Source organism: Cyprinodon variegatus, unplaced genomic scaffold, assembly GCF_000732505.1.
Source record: "Cyprinodon variegatus isolate N-32 unplaced genomic scaffold, C_variegatus-1.0 Scaffold295, whole genome shotgun sequence".
NCBI lineage: Eukaryota > Metazoa > Chordata > Actinopteri > Cyprinodontiformes > Cyprinodontidae > Cyprinodon > Cyprinodon variegatus.
Window position 1 is genome coordinate 585,670 of NW_015150748.1, and position 21,766 is coordinate 607,435.

Genomic DNA, 21,766 nt, shown 5'->3' on the forward strand with positions numbered 1-21,766 from the left:
ATTTTTTGGCAGATTAACGGTACAGTATAGTGGAGTATTTTCGCGATTTTTTTTTTAAATAAAAAATGCACATGCACAACCCTGTACCCGCTCCCATCGAGGGAACGCCTATTAAACGCATGTGAGAGCGTGCACAAGCCCATTTCTCCTCATGCACACTCTTTTTAAAAGTTGCTGTTCTCATCGCTCATACAAGCTTACTTTCCAAAAAAAGATTTGCAATTTTTTCCACTGTCAGATTCTCCAACGTTAAGTGAAAATGGGGACGAGCACGTAGGACTGCCTTATGGAAACATATAATACCAGAATGAATGGCAATTAAGAGGACCACTTATTTTGATGATCCACCCAGAAAAAGATCATCCTCCACTATACCTTTAAATTTACTAATCTACATAGAAAATAAGTTGTAAGAAAAGCTGCTCTATGTTGACGGTTGTGTAGTTAAGAAACTAAACTCAATCCCTCCCTTTGCTATTGTGAATGATAGACATTTCGACTAGCTTCATTTTTACAATTTATATTCCAAATAAAACATTAAGAAGCTGTTGAATATTTGAGTACCCCTGAGTGTTTGTTTTACTTTGCTATTGTCTCCTCACAATCTTGTAATCATGGAGACAGAAAGAGACAGCAGTAAGAAGGCAGAGGTGAGGAGGAGATCAGGTTTCTCAGCCGCTCTGTACCCTAATCCTGGATTTGGAGATGGGATGAGAAGAACATAGGTAAGTACAAAAAACAAGCAATTACAGCACCGCCATGGAATTGAAAGAGGGGGGCGAGCTCAACAGGAAATGGGGGATCTCATAGGTTGTGAGAGAGGTTGCTTACATGTAGGTGGGATATAAATACCTGTAGTAGACTAGGGCAGAGAAATGCTGAGAGCATGACAGATGCTGACTTCCACTGATCGCTGAAGGTTGAAACAGACAGCAGGGCTGCTTAGTGGAGGCCCTATTAGCTGAGAATCCCATTTCAAAAGATAGAATAGTGATTTGAAATCGAACATGAACCACTTTGGTTTTCATTTAGTTTGAGGGTAGGGTGGTGTCTAAAACTTTGAAGACTTCTGGAGGAGGAGGGAAAAAAAGTAATGCATCTCAGTTTCCTATCCTGATATTCCCAATTGCCTGAAGGGAGATACATGTCTGACTGAGCCAGAGATAAAAGGACAAGAGAAGAAGACAATACTCAAAGGTGTAAGAGAACAATCGCAGCCCAAAACACGACGGCAGAACAAGACAAGGCCGAAGAAGACAAGACAAAATCACAAGAAAGAAAACAAGAAGACATATTTTAGGGATGCTAAACAATGGAAGACGAGACCAAATAAAGTGAGCTATTGTGCTTTGAAGAAAATAATTCGTTTGAACGTCAAACCTCCAACTGAGATTGTTCAAGAAAGCCAAAGAAAGATGGCATGTCAGGCATTTGGTACTGATTCCTTCACCCAACTGGCAGGAGATTCACCTTTACCAATCCTTATGCACCATGGCTCCACCAGTGACTGCTTGCCAACCACTTCCCATGCTTACAGTATGGTTTCTGCAGGTAAATCACCTTAAAATGTTCTTCCTACTTGTTAAGTATTTTCTTTGAGATAGTATGTTGTAGGGGTTACATCTAAATATGTCCTGCTCTATTGATAACTTTAGTTTTTAAAGATTGTATTTATGCATTTTTATTAAAAAGCTTGCCAGCAAAGCTTAGGAATATTAATAACCATAAATTGTGTTGCTAATATTCTAAATCCCATCTGTTTCAACACCATCAGCATACCTAGAATAAATAGAAACTATTCATGACTGTGTTTACAGGCCGTATAGGGCTATAAGAGGGTCTATTAAATGTAACTGAACCACCCATAATCCTTTAATGGCTTTTAAATAACATAATAATCAGCAAAGTCTACACTTTAGAGAAAGTTCATTGAATTTTCGTGTCAACATCATGTGATTCTATTTATAGATATATTTTGACCCTCAGAATACAAATAAATGTTCGACTCCAATCAGAATAAATAGTGGCATTAATCTTTTGTTTAGATTTCACATCCTGGAACCATAAAAAAAAATCATTGTACTCAATAAAACCTGTGGCTTTTCCAATGGTGAGAAAAAAAAAAAGAATAAGATTCAATCTGCAGTTTTTTGAGCTGAGAACAAACTTTGTACTTTTAAGAGATCACAGAAATAGATTTATCAGAAATGATGCACCTGGCCTTATAGGGCAATTCTTGCACCAATACTAAAAAATACAAAAAATAGTTGTGTATGATTTTCATTATAACACTGTTGTGTTATAATAAAAATATATCCACCCAGAATTTAGTCCATCTGTCAAAGGAGCAAAATTAACCCAGTTATTTAATGACTATCTAGATACAAATCTAAAATGTCTGTATACTTAAATGCACTGCTTTTCTTATTGTAATTAAATGTAACAATATTGTTATTGGAATAAATGTGACACCAAACAGAAACCCATCTTCCTCTTATAGTCACCGCTTTCTGAAAGAATGAGGAAAGCTTAAATACAATTTGCATTAAGAAAAATACAAATTCAATGAAAATTACATCACTTTTTGACAAGATGGAGCATTATGAAAAAAATGATTCTAGTGCCTATTCATTGTTAGTCTCTACTGTAGATGGTATTTGATGATAGAAGTCTATGTTAATGCAACAGTTTGTGTGATACCCACCATTAAAAGAAATCCTTATATATATTCTGTAGCCAGACAAATAGTATATTTAGACATATGATATGCATGATAAACACCTTAATTTTACACCAGAAGGTCATAAAGCCATAAAACAACACATTCAATCAATCATTCAATCAATCATTCATTTTTTATTGGTCAAAAAGATTGCCTCTGTGTTCATCTAACAATGGCACTAAGCATTCATTAGTGCCTGGAGTAAGCTCAAAACTGCCTGAAGATGAACCATGAATAATTATGCAATTAGCAGTGATAGGATCATTCACAGCGACATGTAAATCAGTGCTTCTGAGAAAAGCTGTCATCAAAGTGTGTGTCTTGCTTTGTCCCTTTGTTTTGTTCCTCCCGGCATCATCATGGTTTGTGTCTTCAGTCAATACAACCATTTAGAAATCCTTCTAAAGCCTATAACCTTATAAAAATGATAAAGGTGGACAAATGTATACTCAACAATTATTTCTTCAATTCTAGCATGATAACTGCATAGGACTGGTGCTCAATATAAATAGTAACACTTTAAATTTGAAATTGATTTACTTTATATAAGAAATTCAGTTTTTTGAAGTCAGATTTCTTTAAAGTATTGTATCCTCTTGAGTAGCTCATATGTTTACTATAAAGTGTATCAGATCTTTTGTCAAGCTAACATGATTAAAAACTACTTGGAAATCCTCAGAGGACAGACACAATGCTTCTGTTTCTAGAACTGGTTTGACTTTGTTCCAAATTACAAAATGTTTTTCTCCGTTGTTGGTTTTCTCCAACAGTATCATCAGGACTGTCCCTGGGTCAGACCTCAAAGAGGTCCCACATGCACCTGTCCACTTCCTCTCTTGGAAACGCCCTCAGCAATGCTCCTCAAAGTTTGCATTATCCAGTCACCCCCTGCCATTACAGCAACCAGCAAGCCACTTATGGCATGATGACAGGTGAGAGATGTTGGGGTTGTTGTGTATAAATGGGTCCTTCATTAGTGAAATTAATGAGGATGTGGTAGTATTGTGGTTGGGGCATTGCGCTTTAAATCCAGAGGTTGTGAGTTCAATCCCCACTCCCACACATTGCGACACCTTTAACCCCACACTGCTCCCTTGGTGCCTCACAGTGGCAGCCCACTGGTCCTCAAGGGGATGAGTTAAATGCAGAGAGTTAATTTCATTGCTTTGTCCTTGTGACAGTGTAATCACAATAAAATGTGAAAAAAAAAATCATCAACAAAAGGAATAATTCTTATAACTAAAGAAGATTCACGGTTATTTCTGTACAGAATAAATCTAATGCCGTTATTTGAAATGGTAGATATGCTGCATAACTTCTCATTAACAGAGTTCTATGTATGAAATGAATTAATAACTTAAATGAGTGTTTGAGTGGGAAGCGATAGTTCTGACTGTATATTAAATCAATATAGCATGGTGCAGCCCTGCACATTTAATTGTCTACCAAAATATAATTCCACCAAATACAACTAATAACCCATGACACAGAAAAAAAATTATTTGAGTACATTTATTTATTGCAGATAAACAAATCTTAACTAAACTATTGTGTATTTTTTCAAAATAGCAGATGCCATAATTGTGGCATATTTATCTAAAGCTAAATATACATGTAACAAAAACTTTTTAAACTCACAATTTACTTTTTTGAAGTTGATCCTAGTCAGTATTGGCATAAATATCAAATAATCCAGGACCTTCTTCCTCTCTGATAAAGATCTGATATGATAGTATGGTAGATTTTTTTTAAATAATTTTAATATCAACATATTTCTATTCAACTCTTTCCGCTGCAAAAAAAATTTATCCCAGTAAGTCATTTTTTTCTTAAAATAAGTGAATTTTTTCTTGAATTAAGGAGGAAAGTGAGACATGGAACAAGACAATTTACATTTAAAATCAGAAAAAACAATTATATTGTCTTATTTCAAGTGCGTATTATCTAATTATCTTATTTTAAGAGTAAAAATACTCATTCAATTGGCAAATAATCATATTTACCTTCTAAAATTAAGGGTAAATACACTTAATTTAAGATATTTTAACCTATTTTTAGATCATTTTTGCAATGTGTGCTTTTTTCAACAAGAGTGAATCTTAACAATCTCCTGTTTACAAAATAAAACAATAGAGTCACATTTCCACATTTTAAAGACTTTAACTGTGAGTTTTACTTCTTTAAATCATTAGATGTCAAATCAAGAATGAAACCCCCCCATGGTGGGTACAAATTGATGTGTGGTCGGTGTAAAATGTTCCAGGTCAGATAGTCTGGTCATCTGGTAGCAATGAGGAGGATGGTAACATTGAAGATCTCCAAAGAACACTTTTAGAAAACTCCAGCTATATTTTCAGTGTGAAATTGTACTATTGCAGTACAATCTGATTTTATTCAATGCTTTTGACGCCAATTGTTGTGAAAACTGCAGTATGGTGAGAGCAACAAAGGTACTGATGAGGATTATAAAGCATATTCCTACACTGATTTAGCCCATAATGATGTCGCATTGGGATTAAAAGGAAACTCTTATCTTTCTCCCTTTTCTTTGAAGCCCAAGAGATGCTTTCTGCCAGTATATCTCAGACTCGCATCCTGCAGACCTGTGGCGTCCCTCACCCCAACATGGTGAGTGGTGCAAACCCATTACAAGGTAAAGAACCCATCCACACGCTGCACAGACTCACACACTCAGCCTTTCCCTCAGCTGCAAGTTAATTCCACCAAATCAAGCGGGAAATGTGCTTACTTTGTGATTAGTTTCAATTTTGCTGCCAGGTAAAATTAATTCAAGGGTTTATCCGTTTTTTTGTACAATATGGTGCTACAGCTGTAACAAACTGTCAAATGATTTGCTAATTCCTCTTAATCCCGTTAGGAGCTGAGGTATAAATCTTTCAGCTGGAGCACAGGATACAATGCAGGCTTTAACCCTTTCATTCCCCAGAAACCATGTTTCATTCAACCTTCTAAAGTAATAGATGGATTTTAAAATGCTTCCTATGATTCGTATATTTTTGGAAAGTAAGGCCTGATGTGCAGACGCTACTATTTGTTGCAGTTCATTAAGTTTTCCTTTACATGAATTCCCTGAATGTAGATTTTGAAGAATGACAAAGAGAAATTAGCATTTGTGTCTTGCTATATTCACATGTCAAAGAAACTTGAGATTTATTGATAGGATCTCAGAGACAATATGATTAAGATAAAAAGTAAACTTTATGTTACAGAAAGTGTTTTGAGATTTTCTTTTCTTAGAATGGGGTAGCAAAACCTTCACATTTTATGACTGGGGTCAAATGTTTTTGATATCCTACTGAAAACTTCTTATTATAAGTTGTTTCATTGCTGGTGTAAATGACTCAGATTTGTAGACTGGTCCACGTTTGATGGAGGACTGAAAAAGCACTTGTAATGATCCCTCCTAATACTTTGGATTTAATATTTTTAAGCTACTTTCTAATTACTTTGCCTTTTTTCTTTGGGTCCTTGTCCATTTTGAATACCTATTTCTGCCTAAACCTTTTAAAGTGGAGTTATAAGATGTTTAAATTCACCCTTTTCTTCCAAATGTTACAGATGGTCACTGTGGAAAATGCACTTCCATTTAAATTTCAACACATCACAGAGAATTTCTCCAGAAAATATTTGGTCCTTATAGGTTTTAAACCTGTCATCTGGCATGTCATGTTGCTTTGGGATAATGGCTTCCTGTCAGTGCAGGATTCATGGATAATGATACTCCCCTAACAGCTTCAGCCAGCTTGGACACAGGTTCTTTAAGTTTTGCTTTTAGGCTAATAAGATCATTTCACCACAAAAAAATAAATACATTTTTTTAGGACAGAGAGCCCATTTAAATCGTGAAACATTACTTATCATAACTAGACCATCCAATTCTTGCAATACTGGTATTATTGATTGAATAGATGAAAAAGACATTGCCAGCATTTAGAAAATTGACTGATTTGACATAAAATCATGATCTGTGTTTTCACAAACATTTCAAAAGCATTGAAATCACTGGAAACCTTCTAAAAAATATCATAAGAATCTCTTTGTACACATTTTATTCAGACTATTTCTAATATAAACAAAGTATATTTAATATGATATAAGGTCACTGATGTTTGTAGCTTCTGTTCAGGATATCTCTTTTTCAATAGTTTATATATTTATGTATATATATATTTTTTTCACCGCTAATGTTTGTATTCTTTTAATGCATTAACCAACTAACAATGTAATTCTCAGTTTTTAACTGTAATTATTCTCTGATAAAACATAACATTTTTCCAAAGCTTTCAGAGGCAGAAAATATCCTTTTAATAGAAGGTGAATTTATTTATTTTTATTTTTTGCACATCTTTTAAAGGGGTACTATAGTAAATGTAATATGTTCCTAATTTTCTTCACAATATTGACATTTTTACAATTTATAATACAATAGTACAAAAATTCCTAAACATTAAGAACATCTCGCTGTGTTAGTTGCACAGTAGTACGCATGTAATCAAAAAGATGACACATGATGCTGAAAAGAGGACTATTCTATTGAAATAATCTCTAATAAAAAAAAAATAGATAACAGTAAAGAAGGAGACCATGACTAAAAAAATTGCTGTTCACTTGCTTTGTTCAAGTGTTATCAAATACCACAAAGCAACCGGGTCCTCTAAACAGTTAACGTTTGCAAACTTTTTTCTTATCACTCTTGACAGACATTACTTCTAAAAGTAATGGCTTAATTATTTTAGGTCTGCCTCAGCAACATCCACTGTCTGCGTGAAACGATTTGACAGTCCTGAGCCATTCAAGCTGTCAAAGATTGTGTTGAAAAGACATTAAGATTAAATTAAGGAGGTGCACTCTTTTATTATCACCAGGACGGTAGACTAATTTGTCACTTCAATGATCTCAGATTTTCCTCTGCCAAGTGAATAAATGGTAAAATCAGGCTACCAAAAATAGACCTATGTGAGGATTTTATTGGCAGCTTAAATGAAAAGAAACAGAAAGAAGGTTTGTGTATTGATACAAGTCAGCAAAAAAAGACATTGATTCACTTGAAGAGGAGGACATATTACTAGTAGGTAAAGGAATATCTGTAAACAATGTAATGAAATGTGAAGGAGGCATGAAATTGGGGCTTCCATATAAAAAGTCACCTCTTGTGAAACAGAAAATTAGATTTGTTGCTCATTGCTCAGAAAGATTAAGAAATGACACACAGTTGATGTTATTACTCATAAAAATAAGAAAACTGAGGTAAGACATAATGGGAGCATGCTATATCCTAAAGGTATATACGTTTATTATTCCCTTAACAATAAATAAATTTAAGTTTGTGTGAAATGACTCATCATATTGCCCTACTTTATCTATTTTTAACCTGTGCAGTTTTAGTAGTTTTTTACAGACCAGCTATCATTCCGTATCTATATTGAAGATATCTCAAACACACTTTGACACCAAATAGTATTTTTCATGTTACTAAAAGTGTACTGTAAGAAAAGTTGGATAAATCTGCGTCTTTCTAAGGGTGCATTCACAATCATGCTTCAGTCCAGGAACTGGCCCAGAGATTGATTGGCAAAAGGGAGAAAACTCACTTCTTCTGTTGGCTTTCACAAAAAGTGAGTTTTGAGTTTGCTGCTGCTACTGTGGCGTTCACATGCAGGGGTGGAGCTAGAAGGGGGGACAGGGCTGGCCATGGCCACCCCTTGCCAATCATTGGCTACCCTTATGTACACCCCGACCTGGTGATTTGTTGTTCCCATAGCAGGAGACTTTACCACCATGGGGAAAAAGAAGTTCCACTTTAAAACAGAGGATGGTAGCGGTGATACTCTCCACTAGTTAGATTTTCAGTTGTTAGCATATTAACCATAACCTGACAACACAATTACGTTATATTAAATCAATTAATTCAATAATTTTTTGCACATCAATATTCTAACTAATCTAACTGAACTTGACAAGCACATAATTCCTGTTTTTTTCAGGTCTATTTTTTGTGTTTTACAGGGGGAAAAGGGAAAGCTATGTACCTCTGCAGTCATTTAGGAGTCTTCAATGAAATTAAAGAAAAACTGCTTACAGTTACTCCCTATTACAAAAACTCAGTCATTCAATATTTATATCATGCTAAACCATAACTGATTTAAACAACATAGATGCATAATGCATAAATGTGTGTAGATTTGCATAAATGTGTGTAGATTTATTAACGAGGGAGTCATGGAGATGTAGTCTGTCTTTACAGATTTATTTGGAATATATGTACGTTTCGTACATATATTATGGAATACATGTATGAAACGTACATATATTCCATATATACATGTATATATATATGTGTTCTCATTCATTTTCCAGTCGGTATAGTATGATTATTCTAGAGTCTAGACTGAGCCTAATTGGGTTGTCAGCCACCCACCAGTGGCTGACAGCAGTACAACCTATTTTCTGTTTAAACACCTAAAAAATTCCCAGAGGCATTCCTAGACTGACCCCCAGTTGGTCAACAAATTATTGAATAAGAAAAAAATTTAAGATTAATACATTAAAGAGGTAAGATGTCTTTATCTATGGCAACATATGGTGGGAGCAGGGAAATGAAAACGCCTTTAGTGTTAATTAAATTAGATCAGGGATCACAATCATTTTCATTTCATAATAATCAATAGGATAATAGTGGTTTGAACTACAATGAAAATAAAAAGAATGGAAAATCTTTTTTTTGAGTATACCAGAAATTGTGACAATATTCTGATGACTTATCAAAGCAGGTTATGAAAATAATTACACCAAGAAAAAATAAGCTACAGAAAAGGCATTGTTCTTAAATACATGGGAATAAAATGGTGCTTTAATATTAATTAAAAGGTAGTAATTATGGTGATAAATTGTATATCCTGGGTATTAAGAACAGAAAGAATAATGGAGAATCATGCAGAAAATTGTAGCTTGTACTAATTTTGATTTAGGCTGAGATTAGCTTTTATGTTGCCATGTTTGCCATTGTGTAGCTTCTCTTTAGCAATATCTGTGTGAAAACGCAGAGGAGAGGAACTGCTGTAACACTGAAAGCAAGCCAATTTCCAATTCTCTCTGGAGATAAGATTTCAGCTGTTTTGTCATTCCATGGATTTTATAATAAAAGGTTGAGAGGAGCTTCAGCTCCCTGATTTTAATCTTTAAGCTCCTATGAGCTAAGAGGAAAGTGGCCACCTTGGGGAACCCAGCTTGCATAATTTCCTTTTTATTTGTGCAGAAGATTTTTAATCCGCATTATGCACTGTACAGAAAACGTGGAAATGCACATGAATTCATGTAGTGATTTTCATTATACATAAGCATTCGATTATTCACAGCCTAAGGTTTGAAATAATATTCAGGATTTCCCTACACATTTCTTTCGACTAAGTATTTATTATCTGTTGGGAATGTCCTGCAGCCATCCCTACAGCACACTATGTTGTTAAGTCAGTGGCAATACATTTTCCACAGTGGGTGGACGTTGCTTTGAAAGCAAAGCAAAGCTTCAGGATGATGACAGTTAAAGATGGCCTTGCACACAAACTTAAAAATGGACAAAAAGTAATCTTCTTCCTGCTACATTAGGAACCTTTTGCAAAAAACAAAATTTAATAAAAAAATAAATAGAATTGCACATGGACAACTACAGTGCTTATTGTAGCACAGCTGTTTCCCCAGGGAACATCAGTTGATGCATTAGGATTAGGTGGAGGAAAGGAAAGGTCCACTTTTCCCCACCAGCTGGAGGGGGGGGGGTGTTTGATGTTAAGCAGCGTTAACAAGAAAAAGTTTTTATTCTCTTGGGCAAGAAAAAGAAAAGTTTCACACAAAAAGGAAAAGGACTTCTGCTTCTCTGTGATGTCAAGAGCACAGGCAGACATTATTCATGCATGCAGCTCTATCTGAGCATCTGCAGTGTTGCTCTCTGCCCTGAATGTAGCTCCAGCAGAACAATGCAAAAGCCTGGTGATAGCAGCACCATTTCTTTGGCTGAGAAACTGAGCCATTGCATTAAAAGCTAATGCTAAATTTAGTGTTTCAGTCGCCATAGAGCCTTTATACTCGTTGAACCTTTTCACAATTCATCATTAAGCATACCGTTAACCACAAAACTTGAATATATTTCATATGACAACAGCAGAAAAATAAAATCTATTCTAGCAACTTAACTGTAGAGTTGAAATAGTTTGCATCTAGAGCCTGCCTTTGTGTAATGTTAAATCAGTATAGATATAGATAAATTTGATAGAGAAATTTAGCGTAAAAAAGCATCATAAGTAAGTAAAGTGTACAGGCTATTTATTACCGCCATCTACTGGGCTGGGAGGTAAATTTACAACTAGTGGTGTCCCATTTCTTAGGGAGAAAATGTTCACTTTCACCTCCCTCATTGAGTGTACTTCAGTGTGGAGGGAACTTGCTGGAGTGTTCTCAGACCCAAGTGAGAGAAATGTGACTGGGCCTAAGTAAGCTTTACACATATAGCACGTTCACAGACCAAAACCACAAAGTGCTTCACAACACAGTTTAAAAACATCAGAAACATCAACAACAAAAAATGATCATAGCATGTAACACAGTAATAAGGCCTGGGCGACGGCTATCGAGAAGTTTAACGCAAGCTGAGGTTACAAAACAAAATCCCAAGGACTTCAAATTTTGCTCAGATTAGCAGTTTACTGACCCTCTTCATGCACCATGAAAGTTGATTAAATTGTGCCAGAAATCTCTTGGATCTCATCTAACTTAATTTACACTGTTTTTTAATTAATTACTTTTATTTATTTTAAATATTTTATCTTTTTTTTGCAGCACTTTGGAAACCTTGTGTTTATTTAAATCGTGCTATATAAATAAAGTGGATTGGATTGGATTGAATTAGGAAAGCAGCAACAGGGCCTATTTTGAACCACTCCATTAACTTATTATAGGGACAAAAAGGAAGCTATTTAAAATATAAAAAACAAATTAGCTTTAAGCAAACTTTAGTTTGGCCTATATGCAAAATACTGTGTGTGCTGGAAAACTGACTGACCATCGCCGTGACAATGATATTTTCATAGTGAAACATGTCGAGTGAGGGTGGAGTCATGCTGTGGGGATTATTTTCTTTAATTTTACTAGGGAGGCAGGTTATAGTTCACCAGGTAAATATGGATGGAGTAAAATCCATGGAAATCCATTGAGAAGAACTGCTGGAGAATGAAAAGACTTGAGATTGGGCTAAATGTTTAGGTTCCCCTACAACCTTCCTGAAAATATAAGGAGAAGTATACAATGACAACCCAGATCAAATGAGATTTATGTCTTACAATGCCCCAATATGTCCAGATGTACAGATCAGTTGAGAATCTATGACAAGACCTTAATTTGTCATTTACAGCTTCACACCATCAAATCTGACTCAGTTCAAATATCTACCTCAATTAACATATTTCAAATGTGCAAAACTCTGAGAGAGAGAGAAGTCAGCAGTCTGTAAGCAGAAGGTCTGTGTTGTTGTTTTTTTTTTTTTTGACAAAGCATTGACTAAGGGGGCTGAATAAAAGTACATGACACTATTCTATTATTGATAATATCTTATATTTTTCTTGACATTTCAAATCGTATGAAAGTATCTTCTCTGAGTGCATTTGACAAAAAAAGGTTAATTCAGTCCAGAAATACAGATTCCTGGTACCAGTTGTTATTTTTCAAGTTGGTTGAAAGTTTTCTGAATCAGGAAACCAGAAGGTTTCATTGAACCATTTTAATGGGCATGTAGCGACAGTGGAAAGTAAAACTCTATAACTGGAAAAAAAAAAAAAAAAAAACCCTCAGCAGAACCAGGCTCAGCATGAGAGGTTATCTGCACACAGAGTCATGTACACTGTTAGAGAATTATATTAGAGTATTTTGAAGGATGTGGTTAAATAGAAATTGTAATCAATTGAAATTAAGGAATCGTTGTTGAGTTTATGGTTTGTGTCTTTAAGGCAGGTAGAAACAAGAATATCTCTCAGAAATGTCCATAAAGATTAAAGCCACAAGTTATATGAACTTTCACTGGATTGTTCTACATTTTTTTAAAGCTGCCTAATATTCAGTCTTGATCATAAATAATGTGAATGACAAATCATTTTAACGGCACAAACAGTACATTTTCAAAATGTGAGTGATATAAACACCTTTGTTAAGGTACAAACACACACCTTTATGAATAGATTTTATATTGCATTCATTAGATAACACTTTTCAACAATATTTTTTTACAGTCAGGCATTGTTGTGTGATGGTCAGAGCTGCTTTATATTCAGCAGCAGTCTGTCCTGGCAATATCCTGTCTGTCTGAATAACGGAAAGGCAAGGCTTCTGTGTCTGAACAGAGAGAATTGATAAAGAATGGGTAAGTGGCTGCTTTCTACATGCCATACCTACAGCAACACACACACACACATATATATATATATATATATATATATATATATATATATATATATATATATAATCCGAATTCGATTTTTTTCCCTGAATGTGAACCTAATCTGCACGCAGATTAGGTTAATTTTGGGTTAAGTTTAGAGGTAGGCTGATATACAAAATCATATCAATATTTTTATTTTAACTTTTAATTCAAATGTCCTCAAAATTGTGTTATCATATATGCATATATGTTTGCAAAATAAAAAATAAGTCCAGATACAAACAAACGCTTATTATGAAGACATGAAGTACACACTGTTCTAAACTGTTGTGTCCCCCTGGTTGAATTCACTATTGTTTCCCCTTATGTATGTAAAACTATGAAAAAAATTATATTATCATTATCATTTGTGAATATTTAGCAGATTTCTGACTCATTTCTGATTATTATTGGTATCAGAAGTAGTTATATTTCTCTTAATTTCAGCAAACTCTCACCGAGAGTGTCTTCTGCCTAAATTATATTTTTCGAAAATAGATAAGAATATGCAGCATGAATATGAAGCACCAAACATTCCGACTGTGGAGTTTTAATGAGAAGAGAAGATACTGTAAGCCATTTTAATTAGCTTGTATAGGCTTTTACTGTTCTTGTTTGTGTGTTTATGATATAAATAGAAGTTTAAACCCTCAGATGCAGCTCTGACAGTCAAATGAAGTTCACCCGGGGTGAGCAGAGTAGAAAAAATGGTAGTTAAGAGGAAATACGTACTTTAAATCAATATTCTTACCTCAGCCAAAGAGGTTTTATTTTTAGGGGAGTTAATGTGTTTGTTTGTCTGAACATGTGTGCGTACAGAATAACTTGAAAAATTATGGACAGTTTTTAATGATTTTGTGCACAAAAGTCCAAGGAACAGTTCGTTAAATGCATCTGGATGCAGAAATTTTTCAAGCAGTTCCACCCTAAACCCAAGAGTGGTAACAGTGACTAATGACAGCTTCAGCACTGGACTCAAAAGTCCAGGTATTGTAATGAAGACAAGATTACAAAAATACAGGAAAGTCTTGATCTTCTGATCACAGAAGAGAGCAGAGGGCAGAGTGAATGAAGGAGGTGAGAGCAGAACAAACACCAGAGGCTGCAGACACATGCTATGCCTTATTTATACATTTATGAAAGGATTTTAGGGAAATCATTCCAGAGCTGCACCTAATGCCAAGGAGCAATTTATTGAAATTCGGTAATTATCCAGATAATGTGCAAGTTTTAGCTATAGGTGTAAATCACAATGTGGGGCAACATTTACTGCTTGAGGTCTCAGAGTGCTTTTCTAGTACTAATATTGTTTTGTAATTCCGTTGAAGGGTGGAGAAATGACAGGTAGCCTAAACAAAAAGAGCTAATCAGGAAAAATTGAGGAACAGCTGGGGCAGAGTGAAGGGGGAGCAATCAGAGGAGATGCAGAACAGCTGGCAGAATGAATGGGACGGCAGAGAGGAACAAAGCAGAGCTAACCCAAAAACTCTGAAATACAAAGAACACAAGAAAAGAATGATAATAATAAATATAAGAAAAGCTAAAGAAAGCATGACTTACTGTAGATAAAATACCAACAAAGAATTAGTCAAAATACAGACAATAAATAAAATAAAAACTCCAACGTGGAGCCAGCTCTATGCAAGGATGATCAGAGTGGTCGACATTGAACCAAACATGGGGTATATCCAATGCATACATTTGTTCCTATGAGGATAACCTTAACCTGGTAAAGTTTCATATACATTCACAGTAACCTGTTTGTTTTTTTAAAATCATTAAAGAAGCATGTGAGATTTTTTGAGGGACAAAAGAAAAGCCTTGCTTTTCACAGTAAAAAATAAGGCTACGTAGAAATAACATTTTATGTAGATTGACTTAGTGCCATATGTACTTAAATTATAGCAAAAACGGATGATTATTGTTAGTGAATCTTTTTGATTGTTATGTAACAGTTTGCACTGCATCACCATTTACATAATATGGTGATGATAATATGTATATTATAAAACTCATGATAAGTTATGAATTTTATGATATACAAGTGATATTAAGCTGAATATCAGGAGTAAACAATATACCAAAGTTCCAGTGAGGATACAAAATTAACCCATCAATGTTCTCCTAATTAGCAGGATTTCACAATCCATAGACAAATGGCCACCATGTTACTCACTGAAGCTGAAACAAAGAATAGCATCTGATTCTCCCAGAATGGCACTTTAGAGGACATCTGTCATTTCTGTGTTATGCATAATTAGCAACAAGAGCCATTCAAAGTACTAAACTTCAACAGTTATGGTGAAAATATTGAAAAGTAGCATTTGTTTTATGTTTTCTTTGGGAATACAGAAATTTAAAAGATCCACACAGGCAGAAAACTCTGGTACACTTCAGCATAATGTATTAAGTGACAAAGAGTAGAATAGCTTTTCAGCAAGCCTGCTAAAAAAAATGCATTCGGATTAATTTAGCACTCATGTCACAAACTACCTTGTTGAGACTCCGCACTCTGTTTTTATCAGTAAATTGAACTGGCTTAGCTGTCACCCAAGTGTGCAGCTTTAAAACGAGAACCAATTCTGCACAACAAATATCTGCCCAAGCACAGCGGTGGGCGCTGATTGTGTTTGTGTGCCCGTCTTTAGATGCAATAATGATAGCTTTAGTCTACAAGCTGGTTAATGAAAAGAAGATGAAGAGGGAGGCGCCAATTATGTTTAAACCTTCTATTCAGGAAGGGACAGTAGTTGTCATCATGAGGCGTTTATCTTCGTAACAAATTCTATCAAGCTCATAAAAACGTACTCATTCTTCTCAGTGGTTTAGCAAAAAGAAAGTGGAGCTCTGCTTTGAAATTCAACTCTCTTGAGATGTACTTCAGAACGTGTCAGACACTTAAAAGCAACTGCTCATCACTCTAAATGTGGCACTCTCATGGTGAAACATGATGGGGGCACCATTATAGTGCAGGTATGCTGTTCTTAGAAAGAAGGATGTCAAAGCAAGTTGTCAAAGTCACGTAGTCAAAAGCCGATATCCTGCAAATCTCAGATATTTCCCAGGTTGAACGCAACTGAATTAAACGCCTAAAATATCTACTAAGTTGCAGTCAAGTTCCTGTGCTTAGGACCTAATTTTTTGATTTAGGGGTGTTAAAGCAGAGACATTTAAACAGTGCAGGATACCGGCCCCCAAGGACTGGAGTCTGACATCTGTGTAATAGAGCCAGTAAAAGCATTTAGATCAATACTTGTGCGTTTCAATGGCTTAGTTTAAGCCGTGTTCACAGAAACATATCATCCAGTCTGACTGAGAAGTGGCTATTCTGCCAAGAAGAATGGACAAAAAGAAAAAAAGAATACCCAGGCAACTCGTTGCTTAAGATGGTTTATAAACTCTGGCAGTCTTTTGGTGTTTTACCTTCCCTACATCATCTCCTTCTGCTTTTATCATTACAGGGTCTCTGACACCTTGCATATACAAGTTTCCAGATCATGGATTGAGCAGCAGCTCTTGTGCTTTAAGTCACGGTTTTTCCTCGCTACCGTCTGCCCTCCTCTCAGCTGATGAGATCCCTGGGGGCCCCAGTGGAGAGGGGAAAGGTGACGCACAGAGGAAAGGGATGCGGGAGCAGGAGGATAGTGTCCCTTTAGATTCCCCACAGATACGGGAACTGGAGATGTTTGCAAATGACTTTAAAATACGCAGGATCAAACTCGGTGAGCACAACCTATAACTGATGCGTCTCCATCTAATGGATTTTTTTGTTTGGTATTAGATGTTTGTTTTTGTTGTTTTTTTTTTTTTATACATTAATCTTCCTTTCCCTCTGATGACTGTAATCTATGATGCATTGCTATTTCTGTTTTATTTTGACCCCCCCAGGCTACACTCAGACTAATGTAGGCGAGGCTCTTGCCGCAGTGCACGGCTCCGAGTTCAGCCAGACCACGATCTGCCGCTTTGAAAATTTGCAGCTGAGCTTTAAGAATGCCTGCAAACTCAAGGCCATTCTGTCAAAATGGCTCGACGAGGCTGAGCTGGCTGGTGGTGAGTCACATGAATCCATCCAGCCCCCATACAGTGTTTATTTACAGTAGGTGTCATCTTTATCCATCTCAGTGATGTTAAACCTGAACTTTGGATTTGTTGCCATAGTATTTTATGTAAGTGATATCACTAGGATGGTGTGCTAAAAAAGCACATTCCTGTTTTCTTTTTTAACCGTTCTGAAGAACGAAAGAAAGCACCTGAAGTGCAAGCTTGTTTTTGTTTGAATAATGATATAACACATTATTTGTGCCGCCTACAACTCAAAAGTATTTTTTATTTTTAAATATATGACAATTCATTGCACAATTCTTTATAACCCTCAAACTTTTTCACGCTGTCACATTGTAATCATAAACTTTTTTTTTTTCTGTTTTGAAATTTGCTGTGCTACACCAACAAAAAGCAATGCATATTTATGAAGTTGGAGAGCATTGCTTTCAAAAATAAGATATTTTAATCAGAGCAGCAGACAGAAGCCCACAGCTCAGGTGGGAGAATCTGTTGACAAAAATGAGTTGTACAATCCGTGCCATGAACAAGGCCAGTGTGGAAAGACAACAATTAGAAATCCCATTTACAGGTTAGAACATTGAAAATATGTGGAACGTCTTGCAAGTATGGATATAGTGCCGCATGAAAATGTATCCTCTCCTTCAAACCAGAGGTCGGCAACATGTGACTCCAGAGCCACATGTGGCCCTTAATACTGGCTAAAATGATATAAAGGACTAACTAATGTTCTTTAATAACAAATAACAGTCTTAGAAGCTTTAGTGCTTTTTGTAAAGAATATCTGAATTAAATTTTCACAATAGAATTAAAAAGAGACAGACATGTTTCATTTTAATTAAATTGGAAATTGTTTTAATATTTTATTTACTTCAAATAACACTTAATAGAAAAAAATCATGCTTCATCTAAATGAACTGTTCATGTTTTTCCTTATTTTAAAATCTAGAATTACAAATAAACTGTTGCTGTTAATATAATACTTATAAGAGGACTGAGATATTTTTGTGATGTTGCCAAGAACAAAAAAAAAAAAAAAAGCTGTGTCTGAATTTTATGATGTGTTTTTTTTCTGGTATCACAGCAAAGCATAAGTTTAGATAACAATATCTTTTTTCTCTTTCCTGTAGCCTTGTACAATGATAAAACAGGAATGAATGAGCGGAAGAGGAAAAGGAGAACAACCATCAGGTACACTTTTTGTGGAAGAAAAGTGTAAAAGCAATTTAATACATTTAATGTGAAGGATTTTTTTTAATCCCCTGTTTGCTACTACAGCCTTGGAGCTAAGGAGGCCCTGGAGCGCAGCTTTGTGGAGAAAAGTAAGCCCTCCTCACAGGAGATAGCCCGGATAGCCAAAGGGCTCCATCTGGAGAAGGAGGTGGTCAGAGTATGGTTCTGCAACAGACGCCAAAGAGAGAAACGTGTCAAAACAAGCCTCAGCCTGAGCTCCTGCTTGACCAAAATCAGCCCAAACTGCCTCACACAATTGGGCAAAACACAAAGACCACTCACGTAAATTAAAGTTCAGTTCAGCTGTCTTCAGAGCAAAAGTGACAAAGGGCTCCTTCATGACAACCTAACAAATTGACTATTCTTCAACAGCTCCAAAAGTAATAAATTCACTAGGAGCAGCTACAAAAAAAAATGCTTCTAAACACATTCCTTATGCTTTTTTTTTATTTTATTTTATTTTTTAGCTAAACTATGAATATCATAATATTTATTAGATTAAATAAAGATTTAAAGTTCGTTGCAAATATACCCTTATCCTTATATGGCATATAATTATTTTGGGGGATTTTATATGATAGACCAACACAGAAATATACATTTATAGAGTGGAAAGAAGCAAAAAGCATGGTTTTCACAATTTCTCTTGTGAGATATCAAATTGTAATATTTTGGTGCATTTTTAATGGCTATAACAGCTTTTCACGCTTGGACGTAGCTTGTCCAGCCAGACAGATATGACACATACGGTATGTTGGCACCAGTGTACGGACGCCTCGCTTCTATCAGTGAGCCCCAGGGCAGCTGTGGTTACAATGTAGCTCACCACCATCAGTGTGAGTGTGTGCGTGAATGGGTGAATGACTGAATGTAGTGTAAAGCACTTTGGTCAAGTCTCCTGACTTAACTAAGTGCTATATAAGGACAGGCCATTTAGCACACAGATGCTGTATCAGTCTAGTTGATTGCTGCTAGAGCTCGATTTCAAAGGCAGGAGTAACAGGGTCAGCCTCATCAGGTTAGAACCAATCAGATAATTCTGGATGTGGCGAAAAATCCAAGCAACACGCTCTGATTTTGTAATTTTGTTGTCCTTTAAACATGTCAAGCCATCAAATAAACTCCAGTGAACGATTTCTGCTGGTTCTGCCTTAAGAATCTGACAAAATAAGGCATGCTCTCTAGTACGTTCTTAATTTTCATTGCAAGATTGCAGGCTTGTTGTTCCGCTAGCAGAAAAGCAATGCTGCATTATGGGTAATTCTGGTGCTGAGAGTCACGCATCGTAAAGTGTCCACCTCCTGCGCTTTGAACGGTCCGACCAGATCTGGCTGGAGTCAACGGCAGTTTACCAGACTAAATTAAGGTCTTAGTAATTGAGTCTAGTTGGCGCGGCTTGTCTAAACATTAAAATGTTTCTTTTGTTTAAAAAAAAGCCCAAGTTCTTTCAGATTGGAATCATAGCATCTGTTAACATCAATTTTAAGTTTTTTTTTTTAACAGATTCTCAATTAGATTAAAGTTTGGACAAATTTGACACATGGATGTGCATGGACCTATATCACTGTATTGTAACTCTTGCTGTTTGTTCAGGGTTGATTGTCCTAATGGAAAATACCCTCCAACGACAACAGGACTTCCTTGCATTGAGCTGCATCCAGCTTCCCATCAACTCTTACCCCCTATTAGCTGCTGAAAAAAAGCATGATTATCATAGCATAATACCACCACTACCATGTTTCTCTAAGGGGTGAAGTGTTCACATCTATGTGCAGGCGTTCGCAATCTTCATCATGCCGTTTGTTCACTAATGTTCTCTAACACAGCTCTGAGGTTTCCACAGGACACCTGCATGGAGTTTTTTAGACATGTTAGATTTAACAAATCATTTAGTGGATATCAAAAGGCTGTTAGTTGTGCTGGATTTCATTCATTTGGTGTCATTCTAACAGAGGCTGATACAACGAAATGCCTTTGAATTTGAAGATCTTAAAAACCATGTAACGTTTTGCTTCTCCTACACAAATAAGCACAATTTTGTGTTTGTCTATCAAAAAAAAGAGTTAAAAAAACAACTTTGTTTGCCTTTGGAGGATGTAAAAATGATTATGAGTTCATTTGTAAGCAGCTGTATGTTACCCATGTATGTTTTCTATCTCCATTCCCGAGATACATACACTCTGCTCCCCTGAAAAACATACATTTAAATAAGGATAAATGTCAACATCAAATGCAACATTTGGTTTTATGAAGTTGAACTTTGAAGCCCATATAAACTGAATCCTGCTGTTGTCCAGTCCTGACATTTAAGCCTACTGGATCTCAGCTGCATTCTTGTTTCTTATATGAATACTAACCACGCCATTAGAGGCCAGGTGATTTCCACAGAAAAGCCCAGAATGCAGAGAATTACCTCTAAAAGATCAGCTCAGTGTTTTGTGACACGGTCATTTAATCAAAAAGTTCAAATGTTTTTTTTTAACGAAATGAACATCTGTTTTTAATATTTATGTATTTGTTCTAATTTTTTTGTCCTTTACCTTAATGAAGCCACTAATATATATTTATTTCCCAGTTGCTGACATCAATAATATTTTAATATTTTGTCAAGAATGTATTTTAAAAACTAATATATTTCCATGAGGTTTTTTGTTGCTATTTGTTTCTTTGATTGACAATTCAGGGTCATCAGTGACAGTACGTGGTATTCCGTCTGTTACCTTTGTAACGTTTTGATTTTTGCTTCTGTTGTTGCTGCTTTGACAAAGTGCGATACAATGGCGATCATTAGCCAGCGGGAACCCTAACCCTGTTGTGATGACGGATGTGAAATGTCTTCACAGAACGAGAGCCTGACATTTCTGACCTTAAATCACTGCAACTACAACTTAAGTGCCAATTACTGCAACATGGAACAGCTTAAAACTGATTCATGTAATGAGTCTATATTTGTTCCATAAAATGTCAGCAGGATTAATACAACCTTTATTCATGTCAAAAGATGTATTTTTTCAGTATACTTGTGTTAAAATGAACCGTCTGTCATAGTTAGATACCGGAAGGTGCCTTAGGTTCAACCGGTAAATTGAGTTTTATGATAAACTACTGCACCTGTGCCAAGTCTTGTTTTTACGGCTCTATTACCAAATCAATACACACATTAGGAAAACAGAGTAGGGTTTCATAAATAAAACTAGCCGACGTTTTAATTTAGGAACAAGCTGTTTCCACCTTGACTTATGTTGGTCTTTATATCTCCAGTG

General features: G+C 35.7%; 1 protein-coding gene across 1 annotated transcript; it reads left to right on the top strand.

The window, feature by feature from the left end:
• The first annotated feature begins 1,415 nt into the window (after positions 1–1,415).
• On the top strand, positions 1,416–19,046 carry pou1f1 (POU class 1 homeobox 1). The gene is made up of 7 exons (XM_015383823.1): positions 1,416–1,551; positions 3,493–3,654; positions 5,277–5,375; positions 16,667–16,927; positions 17,094–17,258; positions 18,401–18,461; positions 18,549–19,046. The coding sequence occupies exons 1-7, from the start codon at positions 1,416–1,418 to the stop codon at positions 18,787–18,789; spliced, it is 1,125 nt and encodes a 374-aa protein (XP_015239309.1). The 3' UTR covers positions 18,790–19,046.
• The last annotated feature ends 2,720 nt before the right edge of the window (positions 19,047–21,766 follow it).

Excerpts from the sequence above, each read along its gene's own strand:
- pou1f1 (XM_015383823.1), top strand. The coding sequence starts at position 1,416 with ATGGCATGTCAGGCATTTGGTACTGATTCCTTCACCCAACTGGCAGGA. Across the intron at positions 1,552-3,492 it reads TTACAGTATGGTTTCTGCAG|TATCATCAGGACTGTCCCTG; the intron begins GTAAATCACCTT and ends TTTCTCCAACAG. Across the intron at positions 17,259-18,400 it reads CGAGGCTGAGCTGGCTGGTG|CCTTGTACAATGATAAAACA; the intron begins GTGAGTCACATG and ends TCTTTCCTGTAG.